The 23,420-nt window shown below is 38.0% G+C and overlaps 1 protein-coding gene across 5 annotated transcripts in view; it reads right to left on the bottom strand.

The window, feature by feature from the left end:
* Positions 1-23,420, bottom strand: part of cadpsa (Ca2+-dependent activator protein for secretion a) — a 593,453-nt gene that overhangs the window by 193,514 nt on the left and 376,519 nt on the right. For all 5 annotated transcript variants that reach the window (XM_068051590.1, XM_068051591.1, XM_068051593.1 and 2 more), the window contains exons 10-11: positions 19,272-19,380; positions 12,373-12,585 (exon numbers count right to left, since the gene is read on the bottom strand). In XM_068051590.1, the coding sequence (XP_067907691.1) occupies positions 12,373-12,585; positions 19,272-19,380 (322 nt within the window). The remainder of the gene's footprint in view (positions 1-12,372; positions 12,586-19,271; positions 19,381-23,420) is intronic.

Genomic DNA, 23,420 nt, shown 5'->3' with positions numbered 1-23,420 from the left:
ATTGGATTTATATTCTTCTCATTTCGTGCTTGGATCCTATTTAGTAAATTTTAATGGAAAACTGTAAAAAAGGTTTTTAAGTGTTATTCCATAGAGGTTCAAATACCCCATCAAGAAAAAAGTAACATTCATCAGTTACATGCAATTGTTTAAATGAAACTAATTTTCAATGTCCTGAAGACCATCATTTATAATATTTCCACTTAATTATTTCTCATTCAGATGTTTTTGAATAAAATTGGCATTTAAAATTAACAATTTAGTTTCTTTACCTATTCATAATGACATAAAAATGAACTGTTGCAAGCATTTTAAATCCAAAACTGGAAGAATATCGCAAAATTAACATTTTAAAAATAGAGAGATAGTTAAAGATAATTTTAATAAAGTGATAATAAAGAAGCACCATAACAAAGGCAATCCAGCAATTTAAATACCTAAGTGATGAGTGAGCACATAAATATGGAAGTTTAATCCAAACTGCTGCTTTTACTAAAAAAAACCTCTGCTGGCTTAATGTGGACAATAATGCTGCGGGCTTACACCACAACATTACTGTTAAAGACACAGACCCATTAATATTCCACATAAAGCCACAGCTAGTATTGCAAGGGAATTAGACACTCTTTAAAAAAAAAAAAATTCTCCTTCCATTTTTGATTGCTGGATTTTTCATGCACACTAAACACAGCCTTTCTGTGCCAGTCAAAGAAGAAGCAAGAATGGTACAGTTTCATATGTATTACCGCATCAGACATAGAATCATGTGAGTGAAGTTTGCTATTGATTGGATTCAGATAGAATTTTACAGCTGATATTTTAATCCAGTGATACAGTATGACTTCTCTGGATCATGGGTACTATTAGTATACCTCAGAAAAGATGAATCCTTTGAGTGCTACGTTCCCTTTTACAGCTTTCAAAATCTGAATATGCATCTATAAGATTTGTGAAGATTATTTTTGGTAAATAATCTATAGCTAATTTAATATTGAGCAAGATTAGAAAATGTATGAAACAGTAAATAATTTGTTAATTTATATAAATCTCTGAATAAATCATTTATATTCATGTGTTCTTTATTTTGATGCAGAAATATTACTTCAGTCCTGAGGAGCAAGTCTGACTTCAGAATATAAGATTTATAAAAAGAGGCAACAGCTTATGTATCTACAGGAAACAATCAGCAAATAACTTTCAGCATTAACATTTCCTGCAGAATCATAGCACCAACATCTATAATGATGCTCAGCATTTTAAATTCAAAAATCATTAATATTAACCGTTTGATACATTTTAAAGATGAACAAAATCACTAATTCTAAGAGATAAATTTAGAATGTGAATTACTGCAATAAATATATTTACTATAATTATCCACATTCCATTCTTTTAATAATACTGGAAATAATCCCCAAACTCAAACAGGCCTGCATCTGTGTGGTGGCTCTGCTAGAATGCTTATCTGTTCATTTTTTGGGGCACTGTGAATTGTTATTATGTCTAAATTTAATTTGTTTTATAATTATATATACAATATATAAAACATGTGTGTCTATATATTATATTTTATATATAAAGATTACAAATGATGATGTTTGTAAAACACCATCAATTACCAGTTAATATCAAGCTATACTAGAATTCCTCATGTACTTCACTCAGAATCGCTACATAGGCTACATAATGGCAGATTTCACAATCATTGCACTTTAACGGAGTTCTTTAAATTAATTAGAATCTTTTAAACTGCAATAAGTTAACTGTGTTGCTCCAATATGGGACAGCATCCTTTCCACTCATCTAATGTATCACACTGATAATTATATATCCCTAAAAACAAGAAGAATGATCTCTGAATTAAAGGTTGAAAATTTATGAAACAACATGATCATAATACATTTGCATTTTCAAAAATTCAACCTGGAAGCCACTGGCTGTTGCAGAGGATGTGGCAATATCTGAAGGCTTTAAATTATACATTATTTGAATAATGATTAAGCTTCCTAATGTAAGATAATAATGTGTAGTGAATTCTCCACTGCAGTGCTTTTTAACTTATCAGCACAGATACAATTAATACTGGCGTACAAAGTCATTAACATTTCCTGCAGAAAGTTCACAATGAGATGTCAGACGTGAAAAAGGTGACTTTCTATCACAGTCCTCTGGTAAATGCGCACATGTCATATCTCTTTGACATTAAAAGAATGAAGATCTGTTTTGGACAATAACAAACAATGACACTAGTCAACCTCAGCTGGAGAAGTGAAAAGAAGAAATGACAATGATTGATGGCAGCTATCCATTTTCAGATACTAGCTGCGAGAATGTTCTGTGGGGACTGAAGCTCTAATGAGAAACTGATCTACATTAATTTCAGCATTTTAAAATGTTAATATCAAAGATACGTACCTTTTTACTTTCACCAGCATAGTTAGAGATTTATAAATTCATCAAACAAATCAAAAAAAATTAAACACAAATACGATGGCATATTTCTGTTGTTTCCTTATTAAAATACAATATCTATTTTGTTGGCCTGGATGACATTCTCCTTGTCACATCCCAGCATTCTGATAAAGGCACATAACAAGAACATGACGGGTATACTGCAGGACACCATCATTTCCTAGTGGCCCAGAAAATGCTAATTATATCTTTTTAGTTTGATCCTTTAAGAATCTACAAGCACTTTGCTTTAAATAAGCAATGACAAATATTTTTAAAATGTGATGCAGGTCAGAGAGCCAGCAGTTTTCGAAGTTAGTCACAAACAGGGCACTGACTGTTTATTTAATATTGGTCTATATTTTGAGTAAAACTTATTTGAGATCCTTCCTTAATTCACAAATATCAATAAAAATTGAATTATATGAATTTGTAAAATTCTAAATTAGTCACTCATGCATTTGATTGGTATCTTGAAAGTAAGTGGCTTATAGTGTACTGCAGTTAAGAAAAAAACATGCACATTAAGTGAATTGATTAAATTCACTAGATTGTGGTACTGCATTCCTCAAATGTAGCGATTGCAATTTGAAAATACTAAAAAATTACAGCAGTGTATTGATGATAAAATATGTAGCATTTAAAGCATACAAAACTACCAAACCAATCTAATAGGATAGCAACAAAGTTTGGTGCAAATACATGGATACTGCTTTGTATTTTTCATTATGTGGGAGTCTGATGCACCATTCAGAGTTTCACAATTACCCTGTATTTCCACCAAAAATGCACTACAGCAAAAGAAAAACAAATACAGAATATTTGTCAGGCATCAAACAGAAACAAATAAGATCTGTCTTAAATGCTGGAATTTTCTGCCTGTTATCCAACGGTAAGTCTATGAGTAAACAGGAGTATTTTTCATGATAAGGAGGGATGATATCACCTACTCCTCGGTTTTGCATTCGGAATACTCCAAATACATATTTGCCAACTCCCAAAACCTTTTCTATTGTCTCCTATGAGCATAACCTGCATTAACTAAACTCCATGCAGTAACTTCCAAAACTGAAATCTCTTGAGGTTTGAGGTCATAGCTTTAGTAAAAACGCTGTAATAGACATCAGTAAAGTAATTGGAGTCCATTAGAGTGGATTTTAACAAAATAATGTCCTTTTTAACACCAATCTTTTTGGATGCCCCAATCCATTTTTAATATAAGTTCTAAATGGGAAATCATATTTCAAGCTTGTTCTTGGATAAAATTAATGATCTAATAGGAACTGAACTATATTATATTTTTGAATGACAACTGCTCATTCAAGAACATTGGTATTATTAATATATTTAAATACATTCATTTCAGTATAATGCTTATCGAAAGCTAATTTTGTAGCAATGTCATAATACCTCTGTTTCCACATGCATTGTAACACTTTACATACTAACATTCATGTGATACAACACATGTTGTTCAATAAGTATGGAAAGAATACAGTAAACCGGAGCTGGTATATAAATGTGGAGTTTATTTGTGCTTATCCTGGCAGTAGACTATAATTACCACAGTGGTGCTAATCATTGCTGCGAAGAAACAGGCATTATGATATCATTGTGCAAGACAATCTGTTTTCAAGCATTACACAGTCAATTAGCTGTAGAGATAATTGAACAAATATATTACTAACATCTTTTTTGTGATGTTAATTCATGTTTACATTGCATGGAGGTTAGAAAATGTTAAGAAATATCTAAGTCTTACTAAGAGGAGCATTTGACTACAATATAAAAGCCAGAGAGACGGCAATTATGCAAATACCGCATGCATCTGGATTTGCAGTATGGAAGCTTTCATGTCAAACCTAAATTCAGGAAATATGAGTATTAAACTACAGAATTCTAAACATGATAGATTTGAGAAGAAAAAACACATTTCATTTGATAGATAATCAGTGCTGATTATCTGACCTGTGCCAGCTACAGGGAAGCACTTACCCTTTAGTCCAGCTAGAAGTTAGCAGGGTAAGAAGGAACAAACCAGAACAACATAAAGACTAGCAACAAGGCTTAGGAAAGCAGAAAGGAGCCCTAACCTAGCAGCAGGTAGTGTCATTCAAAGTACTAGGGTTCAAGCAAAGAAAAATAAAACAAAAAGACAACAGAACATCTAGCAAAACACTTCTCTTGTGGTTAAAATCACGAAGAAATTTTATATCATACAGATTAAATTTTCATACATAATATGTAAAACATAGAAAATGCTCCAGTTTGTCAGCGACTAATTGCTCAACATAATTTCTACTGTTGTGGAACTGCCATAGAATTGGCCAAAACCGAATTCAAAAATTATGCAAAATACAGGATTTAAAAAAAATTACTGTATGTCTATCAATGAGTATGGACGGTCTATTACATACAGTATGCTGTAAAGGAGGCCAGAAATCAACACGGAAACCTTTGATAAACTATGAAGAGTAGCAAACAAAACTCAATGTAAAATATTTTTGAAATGATACAACTTTTTCTTGTTTCATTAAATATGACTAATTGGCAGCATGAAACCCTTCAACTGCACTATATATCTGTATGTTAGTAACACAACAGATGTCATTTGAAACAGATTTCTTTAAGGTGAAATATGCCTACATGCAGGAATTTAATTATCATTAAATAAACAGGAAAAGTAGACAGCTGGCTGAATATGTATTAGAAAAGGTCACACAGAGTCTAACACAAAACATAATGTTCAGTTTTGATGAGGGTTATGTACAGTAATTGCTTTTTGATCTTTGAAGATGCACTTTCACCATGAGTTTTTTCATTTAGGTTACTGTTTTAAATCTTTTATTTATATATAGAATAGTAAGTATAATTATGTGTTTGCTGCTCCGTTGAAAGGGCATTTAAACACATTTCATGAAAATCCACTGTTAAGATCAAAACACAGCAGCACTATTTACTCTCATGTGCGTGTGTGCCATGGGCCATATGGTCCAACAGGGCAGGTAAAGTCAGAGTTACAATTGGCAAAGCAGAAATTGTGCAAAGGATTCTAGGACCTACATACTCCAGGTAATAATGTACAAAAAATACTTGAATCCAACATACACTACTTATAACAAAAACAAAAAACACTGGAAACACACTGCAAGACAGTTAGCATCTGTGAAGAGAACGGATATGTTTACTTTTTGGTGCAGATGCTTCTTCAGAACTGAAAAATAAGATGGATATACGCAGATTAATACAATAAAAAGTATATATATATGTAAAACAAACACAGAGAGAGGAATAACTGAATAGTCATCACAGTCAAGTAAGACAGAAATTATATAAACAAAGGTAAATAGCTAAGGAACAGCCTGAGAAATGTGAGAGACAGAAAACCTGGGGTCAGATATCAACAAGAACAACTTGGATTTATATATCGCCTTTAACATTCTTGTATGCCCAAGGTACTTCACAGGAGAGTTATCAAACAAAACTTGACAGCGAGCCACACAATTAAATATTAGGGCAGATGACCAACAGCTTGGTCAGAGGTAGGTTTTAACGTGCGACTTAAAGGAGGAAAGGGAGATGGAGAGGTGGAAAGATTTGGGGAGGAAATTCCAGAGGCTAGTGCCTTGGCAGCTGAAAACATGGTCGCCCAATGGTGCAGCAATTAAAATCAGGGATGCTCAAGAGGCCAGAATTGGAGAAGTCAAGATATTTTAGAGGGCAAGGCCATGGAGAGATCTGAAAACAAGAACAAGAATTTTAAAATAGAGGCGTTTCTTAACCGGGGACCAATATATGTCAGTGAGCACAGCAGGTGATGGGTGAACAGGACTTGGTGTGAGTTAGGACACCGGCAGCAGAGTTTTGTATGAAGTCGTTTACAGAGGATAGAAAGTGGGAAGCCAGCCAGGAGTGCACTCTAATTGAGAAATCTCGAGGTAATAAAGGCTTGGATAAGGGCTTCAGCAGCAATGAGCTGAGGCAGGGGTGTTGTTGGGCGATATTGTGGAGGTGGAAATAGGCAGCCTTCGTCAAATTAAAACAAGTTTTCAAATAAAGGTATAGCAAAACTGTGAAGTTACTGCTTTTGTTGTTCAGATCAGGGGGTTGCAGGATGCGTAGGAGACAGGTGCAATATTGTTCTTGAAGCTTGTTGTGAGCTTCTTAGGAACTGTATGCAAGATCAGTGACAGAGGTCACAGTGGGAATAGGAGGGGCAGCTAACAGGACAGTGTATAGGAAGCTCATGATCTCACTTGAGGACTGAATGAAGGTGTTCAGTAAAGCAGTCACCTAATCTCCGTTCAGTTTCCTCAATGCAGAGCAGACCAACTGTTAGCAATGAATATAATATGCTAGGTTAGAGCAAGTACACATAAGTTGCTTTCTCACATGGAAAGAGTGTTCAGGACATTGGATAACTGTATGGGAAGAAGCAAATGGATAGATATTACATCGCCTGCATTTGCAAAGAAAAGTGTGTTGAGAAGGGTAACTAGAAGTAGAGGTGGTGGGAAGAGTGAACCAGGGTGCAGTGGAGAGAGCAGGCCCTCCAGAAAGAAAAGAGGAACATGTGTTTGTTTGTGGGATCATGTTGTTTCTCAGGTATTTACACATCCTTTGTTTCTTTAATGTCTTAATGTTTCTGTTTGGATTCCTCTCCTCGTTTGTGTGTATAAACACCTTTTATTTCTTTTCCTTTATCTGATTACATTAATATAACTGTCCACCTCCTATTTTTTGGTCTGAAGAAGGGTCTACACCAAAATGTAAACTTGTCTGTTCTCTCCACAGATCTGGCTGACCTGCTATGTGTTTCCAACATTTTCCATTTTTGTTTCAGATTCTCAGCAATTGCAGTTACAATTAACATACGTTATTAATACATGCTATATATATTTTTCACCTGATTTGCTTGGTCTATCTTTTATAACTTTCACTCCCATGTCATCAAAGTACAACTGCTATTTCAATCACTTAAATTATATTGCAGGCTTAAACTAAGCATCTAACTGGTCCCCACAAAAGAAGTGTCTAATGCTGAAGCTACTGCATATAGGGGCATAGCAGAGTAAATGGCGCCAAGGCATGGTTTACATTGAGAATAACGAATAACAGGAACAATTACAAGACAGTGACCAAATCAGAGAGTTCAGATATTCAGATAATGTCAAAAACAAGGGCAGCAAACCTTAAGCCTTGATTAGGATCCTGCTTCACAGTCACTCAGAGTTATTGGTTATATTTCTTATAATATATAATGCTAATTTCACTGTAGTGAATTTATTCAATTTGTGGGTTTGTTTTACACTGACACCAAGTGCCAGACCATTCTGTGTCACCACTGTATGATAATATTCACACTGGAGAATTTGTGATTGTTTTAGGATTATTACTGTATGGTTATTGAAAAACATCTGACAGTGCATCATCAAGAAATTCTATGACCAGCATATATTATAGTACAATCTTAGTTCAAGTACAGGTTCCAAAATATTTTACAACAAATTCTTTCCCAGTCTACAAAGGTTATCAAATGCTTGTGTGTTGAATTGCCTCCTTTTTAACCCTTTGACTACTATGGTTAGCTACATTTATTGAAATTTATTTTTGTGTAAGCATGTCCCTTAGGTATTCTATCAGAAGGATATTGTAAAAAAGTGGCCCATATCTCCACATAAATCATTGCACACTTTCATACCAAAAATACTCACTACATAGTAATGTTTTGAGCATGAAACTGCTCAGTGAATTTGTTGCAAATAGGACCTAATTTTGTGGATGATCCATGTCCTTTCTTTATGGCAGTCAAAGGGTTAACAGACAGGATATTATCATACAGCCAAATTGTTATGGATAACTATTAAACTGTAAACTAACGGAAACATTTTACCTGCTAATAAACATCTTCAGCCCATAAGGCAATTTAAAAATATCTAAACTTCTGAACAGTGGCAGAATGTTTAAATGTGTATTAAAACTAACAGCTTTCAAAATATCTCTCCTATACTTGTACCTATAATCAGACTATCAAAACTTCAACAAAAGTATTATTATTTTTGAATTTATAACAATTACTGTGTTGTACAATTTCCCTCAAAAACTGCAGGTACCCAAACTTCAGTAAAGTAAGTAAGTACACAGTCCACCTTCCAACTGTTACATCACATGAACAGTTGATTTTTTTCAAAAAAAACTTGTCCCAAAAATGCACATTTTAACTTGGAATGTTAGTTTGCATGAATAGCAGGATCTATTATTTTAATCTCGGACAATTTAATGTTTTACAAACCCGAAGGTTATATCACATATAAACCTAATAATATTGCCTAGGAATGTAGCTGCACTTATTTCAAATAGCAACATTAATTTTCTAATTTTCTTTTAGCAATGTTAGATATTATTTCCTTGTGATTTTGAAATCAACAGTTCAAACTGTTGGCACACTGGCCTAGAAATTCGATCACGCCTGAAAATTGTTGCATCGAGGGTTGCTGTGCCTGTCCATGTGGGCATAAGGACAATGGAAATTTTCACAGGCAGCTCAATATAATGAGTAAGGCGTGCAGCCAGCACTACCCAAGCTACTTATTGGCTGTGTGTCTGTTTGTTGATTGGGGGGGGGAGGGTGCAGGAGGTGGGGTGAAATCGTGTGTTTGATACCATTTAAAGGCAGCCAATGCCTCTAAAAGGGGAAGTGCACTCTGGCTGCAGACGGCAAAGAAATTCTGCAGGTGGAGAAAAGCCTGCAAGAGGCTCTGGGAGGGCACCCGGTTTCTCTAATATAGTGTTGGAGACCCTGGTCACGGCAGTGCACAGGAGGAGGGAGATCCTTCTTTCCCCCATCGGGACAGAAAGCCCTCAAGATAACACCTCTGCTGCCAGTAGGAAGAGGTCACTGGAGAGTTCAATGCCAGGACGTAGCTTCCAGGATATGGCTGCGATACTGGTAAAAGTTCAAATGCTTCACCAGAATTGTCAAGTTTTACCTCTCACATCAATTACTCTCTCCTCACACCTGCACCCCCACTACTCACAACACTCACCTCCCTTATTTTCCACCACTCTCTTATAATCACTGCACCATAATCCATTTCCTTCTGCTCTTACTCTCACACTCTGCACCTAATAACCTGCACACAACATACAAACGATATGACCATGACAGGCACATTCTCAAAACAGCTCAAATGGCTAATATGCATCCTTACCTCTTGCAGGAAAAGGCCACACATATGAGGAAGGTGGCGGTGACCGGAGGAGGCTGAACATGCCTGCACCCCTTTCCTGCAGTGCGTTCCCACTTTGGAGAGTGATAACACCAGAGGAAATGTCACGCAAGGTTTCGTCACACCTTATTATCTATTTTCCTTCTTACTTCTATTTCACCCTACAAATTCTGCATGAAAAATTTCAGCTGCCTCCAGCAGCCACTCATCTCTCTTTCAGGTGCTGAAAGTGTTGAGGCCCTTGTGTCACTTCAGGAACAAGATGCCAACCTTCCTGAAGGTGCAATGTCTTACTCTAGCATGTGCCAGCTGAGAGACTGGCACCCTACATACTTTAATTAGAGGAATGGTCTTCAAATGATGAATTACTGGCCACAATCTGCAGGACCTAGAGCAAAAGGATAGGATGCCACAGCTGCCAGTGGTGTCAAAGGGTGAGATCATATACTAGCTCTCTGCAGAGGTTTCAGATACTGACTTTAAAGACCAGTCTACTGAAGAAGGCTGATGGACATACACAAGGAAAGGTGCACTGGGCAGCCTGCCAGTAAACTCATGCTCAATGGCTTACAGTATACAGCAGTTGAACTCAGACTTGTGTCAGGACTTCACATGGTGCATGGAAACCATTCTGTCCAACATGCAAGAAGTGGTCAGCTGTATAAACGTGAGAGTGTCCTCCAGCATGATGGAGTCTCTGTTGACAGCCGATAGTTTCAATGGTAGCTCACACTGCCGCCTTAGGGACCTCCCTGATAAAAGTGGTGAATGGCAAACTGGGAGACTTTTATTTAAAGGATACAGGCTGTTGTGACTTTGATAGCCACAGGAAGTGCTGTCCATGACCTTGTTTGAGGTTCCAGTTGTGGCTGAAGTGTAGAATCGTTATTTAAATATTATAATAAGCCCAATCTGTACGTTCGGTGCAGAATGAGCACAGCCATGCCACCTGCCATATTGGAAATTTTCGTGCCAATTTTTGACTTGTAAAATTAGCTTAGCGTGATCCAATATCTAGGCCATCAGCTTTTTTTCATTAAGGTGCAGTATCTTTCCATTTACAGCTATTACAGTATTTACAAGGGGAGTATACTCCAAGGATGTTCTCCAAACACAAATGTATACAAGGGGATACCTATCTATTTATTGGTGCCTTTTATTGTTCCATTTTCTGCTTTACAAGTTAACGGATTGGATTTTTTTGCATAGAACTCCTCTCTTCTGACATCATAAAATTCTAGTCTAATGAATAATGTCAGGAAATGACACTGAAATTGCAGAGATATTTAATAGATACTTTGCCTCAGTTTTCACTGAAGAGGCTAATAAAGAGGAACATAAAAAGATAAGAATTAGCATCAGGAGTAGGTCATTCGGCCTTTCGAGTCTGTTCAGCCATTCACCAAGGTCGTGGCTGATCTTCTACTCCAATTCCACCTTCTTGCACTATCCTCATATTTCTTGATTCCCTTACTATCTGATCGTATACTATCTGGTCTATACTGATGTTTATCACCCACATGAGCCTTCTCCTAGTCTAATTATCCATTCCCACCCTGTCCCCATATCCCTCTATTCCTTTCTCCCTCACGTATGCATCAAACCTCCCCTTGTATGCATCAATACTATCTGCTTCAACCATTTCATATGGTGGCAAGTTCCACATTCTAACCACTCTCTGTGTAAAGAAAGTCCTCCTACATGCTTTAATTAATCTGTTTGTGCCTATCTTATATATATATTCTTCCAATTATGCACTTTCCCATGAGTTTCTCCACATCCACCCTCTCGAGCTGCTTCAAAATTTTAAAGACCTCTATGAGGTCTACTGTTATTCTTCGCTTTTCCAAAGAAAATAACCCAATCTGCTCAATCTTTCCTGATAACTGCCTTCTCTCAATGCCAGTAACATCCTCGTAAATCATTTCTGATCTTTCTACAGTGTTTCAATATCTTTTTTGTAGTATGGAAACCAGAGCTTAAGGAAGGCAAAACTCCAAGTCCAGACAGACTGCACTTGCAGATACCCAAATAAACTAGGGAGAAAATAGTAGAGGCACTTGTATCGATATATAAAAATTCAAAAGAACAAAGTGTGCTAGAGGACTGGCATCAGCAAATGTATTGTCTGTCTTCAAGAAGGGAGGTAAAATTAATCTAGGGAACTGCAGACTAGTTAGTGGTAGGAAAGATACTGGAGTCTTTGCTTAAAGATGAGGTAACAAAACATTGACTGAGAATATAAGAAGAATTGTCAGCATGGATTTCTGAAAGAAAGGTCAACAGAAGTTGATATCACAGGAGTTGGAGTTCGACCCAAAGCATTAGCTGGATATCAGGTTTGAAAGCATAAAATGGAACAATATGTAATAACTGAGTAACACCAATAAAAGCTTCAGGTAATTTCCTTCATAACATTTATGATTATGGGGCAATTCCTCAAAATATGCTTCCTCTATAAGCACCAAAAAAACTTCATTCAAATAATTTTCTTGTCCTAAACATTCAGTTTAAATATTAGTATAGACACAAATTCTAAAAAAACCTGAGGGACATGGAAAGCCCATTCTGTACTATAGTAACATTTAAACAAATATCCTAGTTTTGAGCCCATTAAGTATTATTACCAAAAGAATGACAACTAACAGTCATGCAACATGCAATTTCAAAGTGAATATGATTAATAACTTACAAAACTGGGAGATGGGAGCATCCAGCTGGGGTACATTTCCTCCCTTGGCATTAAGTTTTTGAACTTGAGTTGGAGGTATAGGCTTGTGGGATTGACCAGTTGCACGATACATTGCCTGAACCCAAAGGATGCGATCCTGTTCATCATCACTGGCAAAGATCACAGTGTCTCCTTCTTTAACTGCATTAAAGAATGCCCTACCACCCTCCAAACCTAGATGGTAAATAATTTAACAATTATGAGAAGACTATACAATTGCATTCCTAAACCAGCAGACATACTGTAACAAATGTACCTTTGAAACAGTTCAGAAAGTGCATTTACTGGAGTTCACATACCTATTGCCACTTTTGAGATACCCCTCCCAAATTGACTCTTGCTCAAGCATAAGAAATCTAAATTTTATGACAGCACTCCTTTAAAAAATGTGAAAGTACTTTTTAAAAACTAGTAATTGAAATACCATAGAATCCACTGTATAAGATGCACTAAAATATATGGAAAATTCTCCATAGTGCAGGTTATAAAAACTTGTGTGACACAGGCAATGGATATTATCATTTATTTAACAGACTTTAATAACTGTGCAACACTTATTTACGTGGAGTCATATCCGACTTGAAACATCAACTCTGTTTCTTCCTCCACAGATACTACCAGACCTATTGAGTATTTCCAGCACTTCCTGTTTTTATTTCAGATTTCCAGCATCTGCAGTATTTTGCTTTTATTTTGCACTTATTTAACATACCAAGGATCAAGAACACTACGCCATTTGATAGATATTATATATAATATAAAATTTGACTCAGGCAGAGAAATAGGAACATAGGAAATAGGAGCAGGAGTAGGCCATTTAGCCCCGTGGGCCTACTCCATCATTCAACTAGTCTCATTTTTCTGCATTATCCCCATATCCCTTGATATCTTTAATATCTAGAAATCTATTAATCTCTGTCTTGAATATATTCAATGACTGAACCTTCACAGCCCTCTGGAATAGAGAATTCCAAAGATTCACCACCCTCTGAGTGAAGAAATTCCTCCTCATCTCAGTTTTAAATGGCCTACTCTTATTCTGAGACTCTAGACCCTCCAGCCAGGGGAAATATATTTCCTGCATCTACCCTGTCGAGCCCTGTAAGAATATTGTGTGCTTCAAAGCGATCACCTCTCATTCTTCTAAACTCTCGAGAAAACATGCAGTCTCACCAAGGTTCTATACAATTTTGGCAAGATTTCTTTACTCCTGTACTCAAATCCTCTCACAATAAAGGCCAACCTACCATTTTCCTTCCTAATTGCTTGCTGCACCTTCATGTTAGCTTTCAGTGACTTATGAACAAGGATACCCAGGTCCCTTTGGACATCAACATATCCCAATCTGTCACCACTTAAGAAATATTCTGCATCTCTGTTTTTCCTGCCAAAGTGGATAGCTTTACATTTTTCCACATTATATTCCATCTGCCATGTTCTTGCCCACTCACTTAGCCTGTCTAAATCCTCTTGAAGCCCCTTTGCATCCTCCTCACAACCCACAGTCCCACCTAGTTTGTGTCATCAGCAAACTTGGAAATATTACATTTGGTCTCCACATCCAAATCATTGATATGGATTGTGACTGGCTGGGGCCCAAGCACTGATCCTTACAGTACCCCACTAGTCACAGCCAGTCAACTTGTGAATGATCCGTTTATTCCTAGTCTCTGTTTATTGTCCATTAACCAATTCTCAATCCATCAGTATATTACCCCCAATCCCATGTGCTCTAATTTTGCTTACTAACCTCTTGTGTAGGACCTTATCGAAAGCCTTCTGAAAATCTAAATACATCCTATCCACTAGCTTCCCCTTATCTAATCTGCTAGTTACATCCTCAAAAAACTCCAACAGATTTGTCAAACATGATTTCCCTTTCATAAATACATGCTGACTCTGTCTAATCCTACCAATATTTTGTAAGTGTCCAGTTATCAATTCCTTTATAATAGATTCAAGCATTTTCCCAACTATGGATGTCAGGCTACAGGCTTGTAGCTCCCTGTTTTCTCTCTCTCTCCTTTCTTAAATAGGTGCACAAGGTCCTCATTAGATTTCTAATGGCCAGTCACCCATTTTCTAAGTGGTTGGTAATTCAATTCACCCATTGTCCATTTACTCTTGTTAACTTTATAATTGTACTTATGAATAATTTTAAATCAGCCGCTAAATTCTGGCTAAACTCTGTGCATAGGCCATGGCTCAGTTGGTAGCACTCTCACCTCTAAGTCAGAAGGTTGTGGGTTTAAGTTCCACTCTAGGACTTGAGCACAAACATCAAGACTGACACTCCAGTGCAGTACTGAGACAGTGCTGCATTGTTGGAGGGGCCGTCTTTCGGAATGAGATGTTAAACTGAGGGTCCCTCTGCTCTCTCAGATGGACTTAAAAGATCCCATGGCATTATTATGAAGAGGAGTAGGGAAGCCAACCCTGCTGTCCTGGCCAATATTTATCCCTCAATCAATGTCAGAAAAACAGATTATCTGGTCATTATTACATTGCTCTTTGTAGGAGTTTGCTGTGTGCAAATTGGCTGCCACGTGACAAAACTTCAAAAATACTCATCCAGAAATGCACATGCAAGTGAACTAATTAGTTACATTATAGATGATAAATAATGAAACCAGTGCTCAGTAATGTTCTACAAACATATCTTTAGTTATCCCGTTTTACTTCTTAGTGTAGGTTTCCCCTCATTCTGATTTGTTATCTTTTTGCTGCCTTGATTTTCTGCTCTTTCCTGGGTCGCACATCAGATAATGGGGCAGCTAACGTGCTCCCAGGCACCACCAATGTTGCTCAGCCATTAGCAGGCATGTCAGTACAGACTCCTTGACTAGTTTTCTTTCCTTCTACTTACAAGTTGGTTTCTGGCATTTGGTTCTGCCTTTCCTCAGCAGCATGGCAGGGATTGAGAATTGAACCTGCTTCCCCTGCATTAAGCACTACTGGTCCAATGTGCCGCAACACCTCTCTATATGGCATATCTATTCAATAGTTTTATTTCCACCTAAAGCACCGCACATCTATACTTGTACAGTTGCAAGCAATAAGATTAGTCTACAGAAGCCAGAGCTGACCCAACAGTCCTGTACTTTTTTATAGGTCAACCTATACATTTACCTTCTTCCAATAACACTCGTTGCCTCATAAAGGCATCAAATTAATTCTTGAAACATTAATATTTTATGAAGACAACAGATCTCCTGTGGTATTTCGCATTGTGAGTGTGAGGATATAGTAAAAACATGACATCTGAAGTGCGATGGCTAAAGTGTGACAAAAAAGTAACTGTGATGCTAACAGGAAATGTGTGCTATGTGCAAGACCTTTAATATCTTGTTAGTTTATTTCCCATAGTATTGCACACAGTGAGTAAAGACCAAATGTAATCTTGAGATGAAAGTGGAATTAAAGAGTAAGAAATAATGACAACAGGGCATGCAGACATTATTCAATCCACATTTTAAAGTCATACATTCTTTCCTAATTTTATAATATGCTTTGATTTGATATTATTTATAGATAAACATCAGAACTGCTCGCAATTTAGGAAGCAGAGATGTAGACTAGATTGGAGGTTAAGAATTTCACTGCAGGCTGTGGGGCAAAACTGAAGTACTGTAGCACAACCACTGGAGGGAGGATGTAATTACAGTATTCACAATTTTACACAGTCAACTTTCATTATTAATGTGGCCATAGGAATTTATAATGAAAAAGTTGACATGAAATTGTGACAAATATATGACAACAGGAAATAGGATTTTGGAGACAGGGAAGTGCATGCACATGTAAGAATTTTATATATTATAGATGAATGATGTATGAGGTGAAAAATAAATGTCACCGTACAAGATTTTCAAACCTTTTGGCAGCAAATTTTTCTCTGTTGATAGGATCAATGCACCCCATCTAAAATGTCAACGTTTTTGCTTTTCACAAATTAAATTTGATTTGCATTACACTGTTACAACGACAAATTGCAAATACATAGCAACAATAATGTTCCAAAATGTTCCATGGTGCAAATGAACACCAAGCAGTAGTTGGTGATGATTTAGTGGAGGAGACCATATGTGGTAATGCAATGAAGTCTTTGTGTGAAAACTGAGTTCTGTACAGCTTGTGTTTGTGTTTTTAAGGTGGTCCCTGATTTGGGGCTTGGGGTTTCCAGGTTGGAAGTCAAACCCAGGTTTAGACAAACAAAAAGTCCTGAGATTGAAGAAGAAGGGTCACTGACCCGAACGTTAATTCTGCTTCTCTTTTCACAGATGCTGCCAGACCTGCTGAGTGGTTCCAGCATTTATTGTTTTTATTTCAGATTTCCAGCATCCGCAGTATTTTGCTTTTATTGAAAACAAACAGTTGTTTTGTCTACCAAGGTCATGTGACTGGAAGTTTTTATTTTCAGTTTCAAAAAAACTCTACAGACTTTAGCACAGGGGTAAAAAGGCTGTCAGTGCTTCACAAGAAGCCAGTTGAAAAAGCTGGAAGGTTGATTGCTTAAAGAAACTGCAAAACTGTTTGAAAAGAGTCTCCCAGGGCTGCTAAATTGGAAAAAGCTGAGAGATCTTGGTTTTAAAATGACAAGCTCTTTGAATTGGAATCTGTTTTCTGGCAGCTGACCCTTGGAAAATACAAGGTGCTACCATTATCTTCGGTGACAGAGAGTTATCCGTGAAACTACACCATCAGGACTATTGTGAGAAAAACCCCAGAGGTTCTGGAAGGGTGTGCTGTTTCCGTAGTTTTGGTGAGGTTCAGCTTGCAAAGAAGCTGCCATCGAGTGGAAGCCAATGTTTGCATTTTGTAGAGATGGGATTTGGAGATCGACTGGAAAAGCTCAAAGACCTGAAGGACTTTGGGACTGTTCAGTACCACCTTGCTAATAAGGCTATTCTGAAGACCTGTAAGGACCATCTTGTTGCATCTGATAGTTAACGTGTAACTTTAAGATATCTATCGACTGTGATTTAACTATTAGTTCATGTTTAAATTATGTTGGCTTTGGTTTGAGTGTTAAAGTAAAATTTATAAAAGTGAGATCTTGTCCGTTTGATTTTTTGTTTCTTAAATTGGGGACAGTTGGTGGATTCGATACTTTTCGTTTGTTGGTGATCTCCACAAGGATCTTAACAGTAAAGAAATAGGTTTCAAGGAGGACTTTGAATGTGGTAACAGAAGTCGTAAAACTGAGTAGTAGTCAGGGACAGAGTTCCAGTGTAGGACTAAGAAGGCTGAAATCTCTGGGGCGAATTTTACAGACCCCCTGACGTCGGGGGTCGTGATGGGGGTGGGGGCTGGAAAATGCCTCCGGGAGAGGCCCACTATGGGCCTCAATGCCAAGAAGGTCCGGTCTGATATTGCCGCCGGTGGCAAGGCCCCATGGTGGCCCCCCTGCAGCTCGGTGACGGGAGGCCAATTTAAATATGTAAATTAATTTAAATAAACAAATAAATTACCTTTACGCTCCCGCCATCTGTCCTGGTGCGATATTCATGCCAGTGGCCTGCACTCCCGCGCCTTCGGATCTCCGACTGGGGATCCGGGGCGGAACACTGGTGGGGAGGGGGGAGAGCAGGTAAGTTTCACTGTGGGGTGGGGGGGGGGGGGGCAGGGTGTAAGGTCACAGTCATCTCATTGGTGTAGGGGATGGTGGGAAGGGGTAAAGTGTAACGTTGCACTTTGGAGGGCGGAGGGGAAAGGTCAGGTGCAGAAGCTAAGTGTTTTGGGGGGGGTAGAGGGCATGTAATTAATCTATGGTTAATGGGAGGGGGATGGGAGAGGGGCAAGATCAATTTATTTAAATTTTTAAAATCAATGTCTCTTTAAATATTTAAATTGAAATGTAGGGCTCGAAGCCCTTTAAAAATGGCGTTAGCGCCTGCACAAAGGCAGCTAACGCCATTGCCGGGGACAGACCGCCCGCCCCTTCCACGTCATCGGGGTGGGCAGTTTGCCCCGGCTATTTAAATGACCGCTGCATTTAATATCGCGGCTCCGCGACGTGCGGCATGTGTGTGCGGGCCGCCAATGTTTTTGTCCGCCGCCGTTTTCAGACATCTCCTGACTTCCCAAACCATTTTACAGCCAATGAAGTACTTTTTGAAGTGTAGTCACTGTTGTAATGCAGGAAACGCCGGGGCCAGTAAACACACGGCAAACTCCCACCAACAGCAAAGTGACAATGACCAGATAATCTGAATTTGTGATGTCGATTGAGGGATAAATATTGACCAGGATACCAGGGATAACTCCCCTGCTCTTCTTCGAAAAGGTGCTATGGGATCTTTTACATCCACCCGAGCAGGCAGATGGGACCTCGGTTTAATGTCTCATCTGAAAGACGGCACCTCTGACAGTGCAGCACTCCATCAGTACTGAAGTGGAAGAGGAATGCAAAGGTCAAAAATCAAAAAACAAAGAATATGGAATGAAATGCACAGTTAGAGTGATGCAAAGTGAGATGACACTGTGGAGGGGATTGTAAATTTTTAATTCAACATACTGGGTAATGGGAAGACAGTGGAAATTGCCAAGAATAGGCATGGTAGTGTGGGACTTCTACCAGGTGGGTTCTACACAGGGCGATAATCCATCTTGGCAGGTTACTGCCAAGGCACTGAAGATTAAAATCTCTTCCCTGTCATGAACAGTGGCATGCTAGATGATTGGTGATAGAATTATGAATAGCCTTTTTTAAAGTTATGGTGGTAATGTTACAAAATAATAGTTGGAAAGTGCCAAAGAAAAGCCACCTGCTATGCAGCTGTTTCATGTTTTATGTTACATCGTTTTCCCCAGATGTCAGTGTTGAATTGATTTAATAGTTGTGCAGTGAAGCCTTTCACCTGGCTGTGGATCAGTGTAATCCACTGTGTATCCATCCAGTTGCAGCAGTTCCTGAGGCTCAGCTTTTTTCTCCCGGTAACTGCACATTGCAAATGTATACTGGCTGACCTGAATAAATAAAGAGAAACAGATGAAGATAATTGTGCTTTCCTTTAAACTTACCAAGCTTCATAACAAAATCTACACATTTCCTGATTTTTTTTCCAGCATGTGCCAGTGGTGAGGCATCTTATTTGCTGTCAGCAAATGTCGGGAAATGTGAGATGCATTACCTGTGATTTTGAAAACAAGGGATATTCTGGTGAAGGCTGAAGTTCCCCACTAATGATTTATACTTGAAAAATTCCCACTGAGTAATTAGTTACTTCCTTAAAGCTAATGAAGCATAAACTCAAAACAGATGGGTTAAAATATATTTTAATTGAAAAGATTAACATAGTTACCCTGCAACAAAAAAGCTTTTAAAATGAATTTTTGATATTGAGGAACCATTACAATACTTCATAGTAATGCTTATGCTGTATTGCTATTGTAGTAGATTTATATCATGGAAGTAATAGGGCTGCCAACACATATATGAGATGCTCTTGTCAGTTTTCAGCTGGTTTGTTAGCTGGCATGATCTGACCTTGTAGAAAACTTTTTATTTCATTCATGTTTACCTTTTGAAAAGTGCACCTCATGCTCAAGAGCAATGGAGGAATACAGTCAGTAGGAGTTTTTTTTTAGAGATACAGCACTGAAACAGGCCCTTCGGCCCACTGAGTCTGTGCCGACCATCAACCACCCATTTTATACTAATCCTACACTAATTCCACATTACTACCACATCCCCACCTGTCACTATATTTCCCTACCACCTACCTATACTAGGGGCAATTTATAAAGGCCAATTAACCTATCAACCTGCAAGTCTTTGGCATGTGGGAGGAAACTGGAGCACCCGGAGGAAACCCACGCAGACACAGGGAGAACTTGCAAACTCCACACTGGCAGTCCCCAGAATTGAACCCGGGTCGCTGGAGCTGTGAGGCTGCGGTGCTAACCACTGCGCCACTGTGCTGCCCTTGGTGGAAGAAATAACTTACAAAGGGAACGAATGAAAGGAAGAAAATAGATATAATCACAAAGTTAAACAAGGTTATTCCTCGGGAAGCACAACTGAAAAAGGACATTGGACAAATTGCCATAGCAGGCATGATAAAGATTCTCCTGAATACTAACCACTATCAGACATAATCATAATCTATGCATAGCAATTGGTGGGCAGAACATCAAAATGAAGCACTATTGTGAATAAATGCTGATTTCCTTATTGCTTTCTAAAATACTGTATAGATTTGCTCATAAATAAAAAAAGTGCTGGAAATACTCAGCAAGTCTGGCAGCATCTGTGGAGAGAGAAACAGAGTAAACATTTCAGGTCGATGACCTTTCATCAGATGTTCTGATGAAAGGTCATCAACCTGAAACGTTCATTCTGTTTCTCTCTCCATATATGCTGCCAGACCTGCTGAGCATTTCCAGCACTTATCATTTTTATTTCAGATTTCCAGCATCTACAGTATTTTGCTTTTATTGTAAATTTGCTCATGTTGTGTAAAAGACTTATGTGGCAGAACTGTCAATAATGCACAGCCGCTCACCTTGTGAATTCTCTTCAGGATAGCACTTGCTAGGACTCTAAACTAACCTATAGTATTGTGGTGGGCTATAGTTTGTGCTGCTGTTCGTGCACTCTATCATTCAGATCAAAAAATGTTAGTTGTGACATCCTGTCACAAACAATGTGAGTTGACCGCCTTGGTACCAGTCATGTTTAAGCAATCCTTAAATCTCAGTCATCAGAGCAATTGTTGTCAGAACTGCTGTAAATGGCAGCTCTCATTCCTCTTAGTTTGCTTCTGGATAACACGTTTGAATTCAATGTCATGTTCTTGATGCAAGTCATTGAGCCGTAGGGTCTCTTTCAGGCTCTGTGAGCCTCAATACGCCTTCAGGACACTATCAGGCTGCATCAGACCCCAGCCAGCATTTGGCAATGAAGTTTTGGATTGTCTGAAAGCAAAAGCTGTTCGAAAACATAGGATTCTCCATGCTTCAGGCTAGGTGCTTACACAGCATTCCACCGATTAAAGATTTCAAAAGTATAGCGATTAACTTCGACTGCAAATTACATTCTTTGGATTACCTCATGTGGTTTTTGGGTTACCTCACTCCTAGTGTGTGCCATCTTAAGCTCTGTAGACTGAATGAATGCAACTAACCCCATCAAGAACTTAACACTTTAATCGCCTCCCACTCTGCATAATCTGTGAACAACTGAAGCTTTTAGCTAGATATTTAGCAAAAAGGTACGAGTCACCTCTAACAGAATTTTGCAGACCTTTTTTTTCGAATGATTTATCAGGACAGCTAAATGGGGTCCTGTTGTGCTGGCAGCAAGTGCCATATACATATCACATGAACATTGTAGTCTTGAATTCTATGAAGGTGGTTAAACCCCTGCTCTGAAATGCGGGCCAGAAAAACAGATGGTAAATATTAGTACTACATATATATGACTCAGGTAGGATACAAACCACTGAACACATTGTTTCATTCCATCTTATCTAAACTTATTAGTAAAGTTACATATCACCATTGTCAAAAAACATTTTTTTCACTTCTTATGGGTTTAACTTTGGGTAATTTGCCTCTGATTGTCTTAGATTTTGTTCTCTTTCTTCATCTGGTTGATTGTGGAATTATTGTTTGTTACACTACAAAAGGAGTCTATTTGGTTCTTCATGTCTGGCAGCTCTCTGTCCACTTCATCCATTTCTCTGCCTTTTCCCCATTCCCATTTAATTTTTTTTCTTTTTCATTTATTGATCCATTACCCTTTTTAAAAAACTGTTATGCATGCTGATTCCGTCACTTTTTCTAGTATGACATTCCATGTTCTAACAGGCTCATGCATAAGAAAAATTCTAACCTCTCCCTTCATACTTTTAGTGATAATCATTAATTTATGCTCCATTTACCTCATAAAAACCCTTCACAATTTTGGACACTTCTTTTGGATCTCCTCTTAATTTTCATTAATAGCAGTTACCAGAAGGAACTTGGTAGCTTTCCAAGCTCTTCCAGTTCCACTGAAGTCCCTCCCACTATCAGTCACTATTTACTCATCTTGTCGTCAGAGAACATTGTATAAAAAGTGATTTCAATATATTTCAGATATCAAAGTGATTGACAGGATAAATGACTAACCTTAACATTGTATGAAAGCAAGAAAGAAAGAATTTGCACTTATATAGTGCCTTTCATGATCTTAATATTTCCCAAAGTAGTTCACCGTCAATGAACTATTTTTAAAAGTGCAGACACTGTTGTGGGAAAACATTGCAGCCAATTTGCACCCAGCAAGATTCCACAAATTGGAATGAGATAAATGACCAACTAATCTATTTTTTAGTGATGCTGGCTGAGGGATAATGTTAGCCAGAACACCAGGAGAACTCTTCTTTAAATAATACTATGGGCTCTTTTATGTCCAACTGAGAGGGCAGATGAGCTTCGGTTTAATACCACATCGAAAAAGTGATAACTCTGACAGTGCAGCATTCCCTCAGTACTGCACAGAAGTGTCAGCCTAGATTATGTGCTCAAATCTTTGAAGCAGGTGACAGTGCTATCAATGAGCCAAGGATAACACCTCTGAGGAACTAAATACTGTATAAACTTTTGTTATTTTATGGAGTGACTCTGTTTAAGATGCAATTTTTAAAAAGATTGTAATTCCCCAAATGACTCAATAGGAAAATGTACAAGGTGGTGTGGTACTGAGAAATATGGACTTGAAATGCTCCATATTTGGTCCCTTGTGTGTGCTGAATTGGTTTATCTCAGAGGTGGTGGCAGTGAAGTCATGGAGCTCATGGGAAGGGGGCAATGACATAAAAGTATTCCAGTCCATCAAGGGCAAACAGTCAGTTATTCCTGATCTAGAGCAGTAACTTTCCAATTGTCAAATGTGAATGTGTGCCAAAGAAAATCACCAGGATGACTAACTACCTGTTGGATCGCATGGTGACCACAGTAACATCATGCCCGCTTAAGTAACGTCATGCCCGCTTATGGATAACTAATTACAAATTCTGCTT

Source organism: Heterodontus francisci, chromosome 19 (genome assembly GCF_036365525.1).
Source record: "Heterodontus francisci isolate sHetFra1 chromosome 19, sHetFra1.hap1, whole genome shotgun sequence".
Classification (NCBI taxonomy): Eukaryota; Metazoa; Chordata; class Chondrichthyes; order Heterodontiformes; family Heterodontidae; genus Heterodontus; species Heterodontus francisci.
Note: the sequence above shows the minus strand (reverse complement) of the source record. Positions and strands in the feature narration are given on the sequence as shown.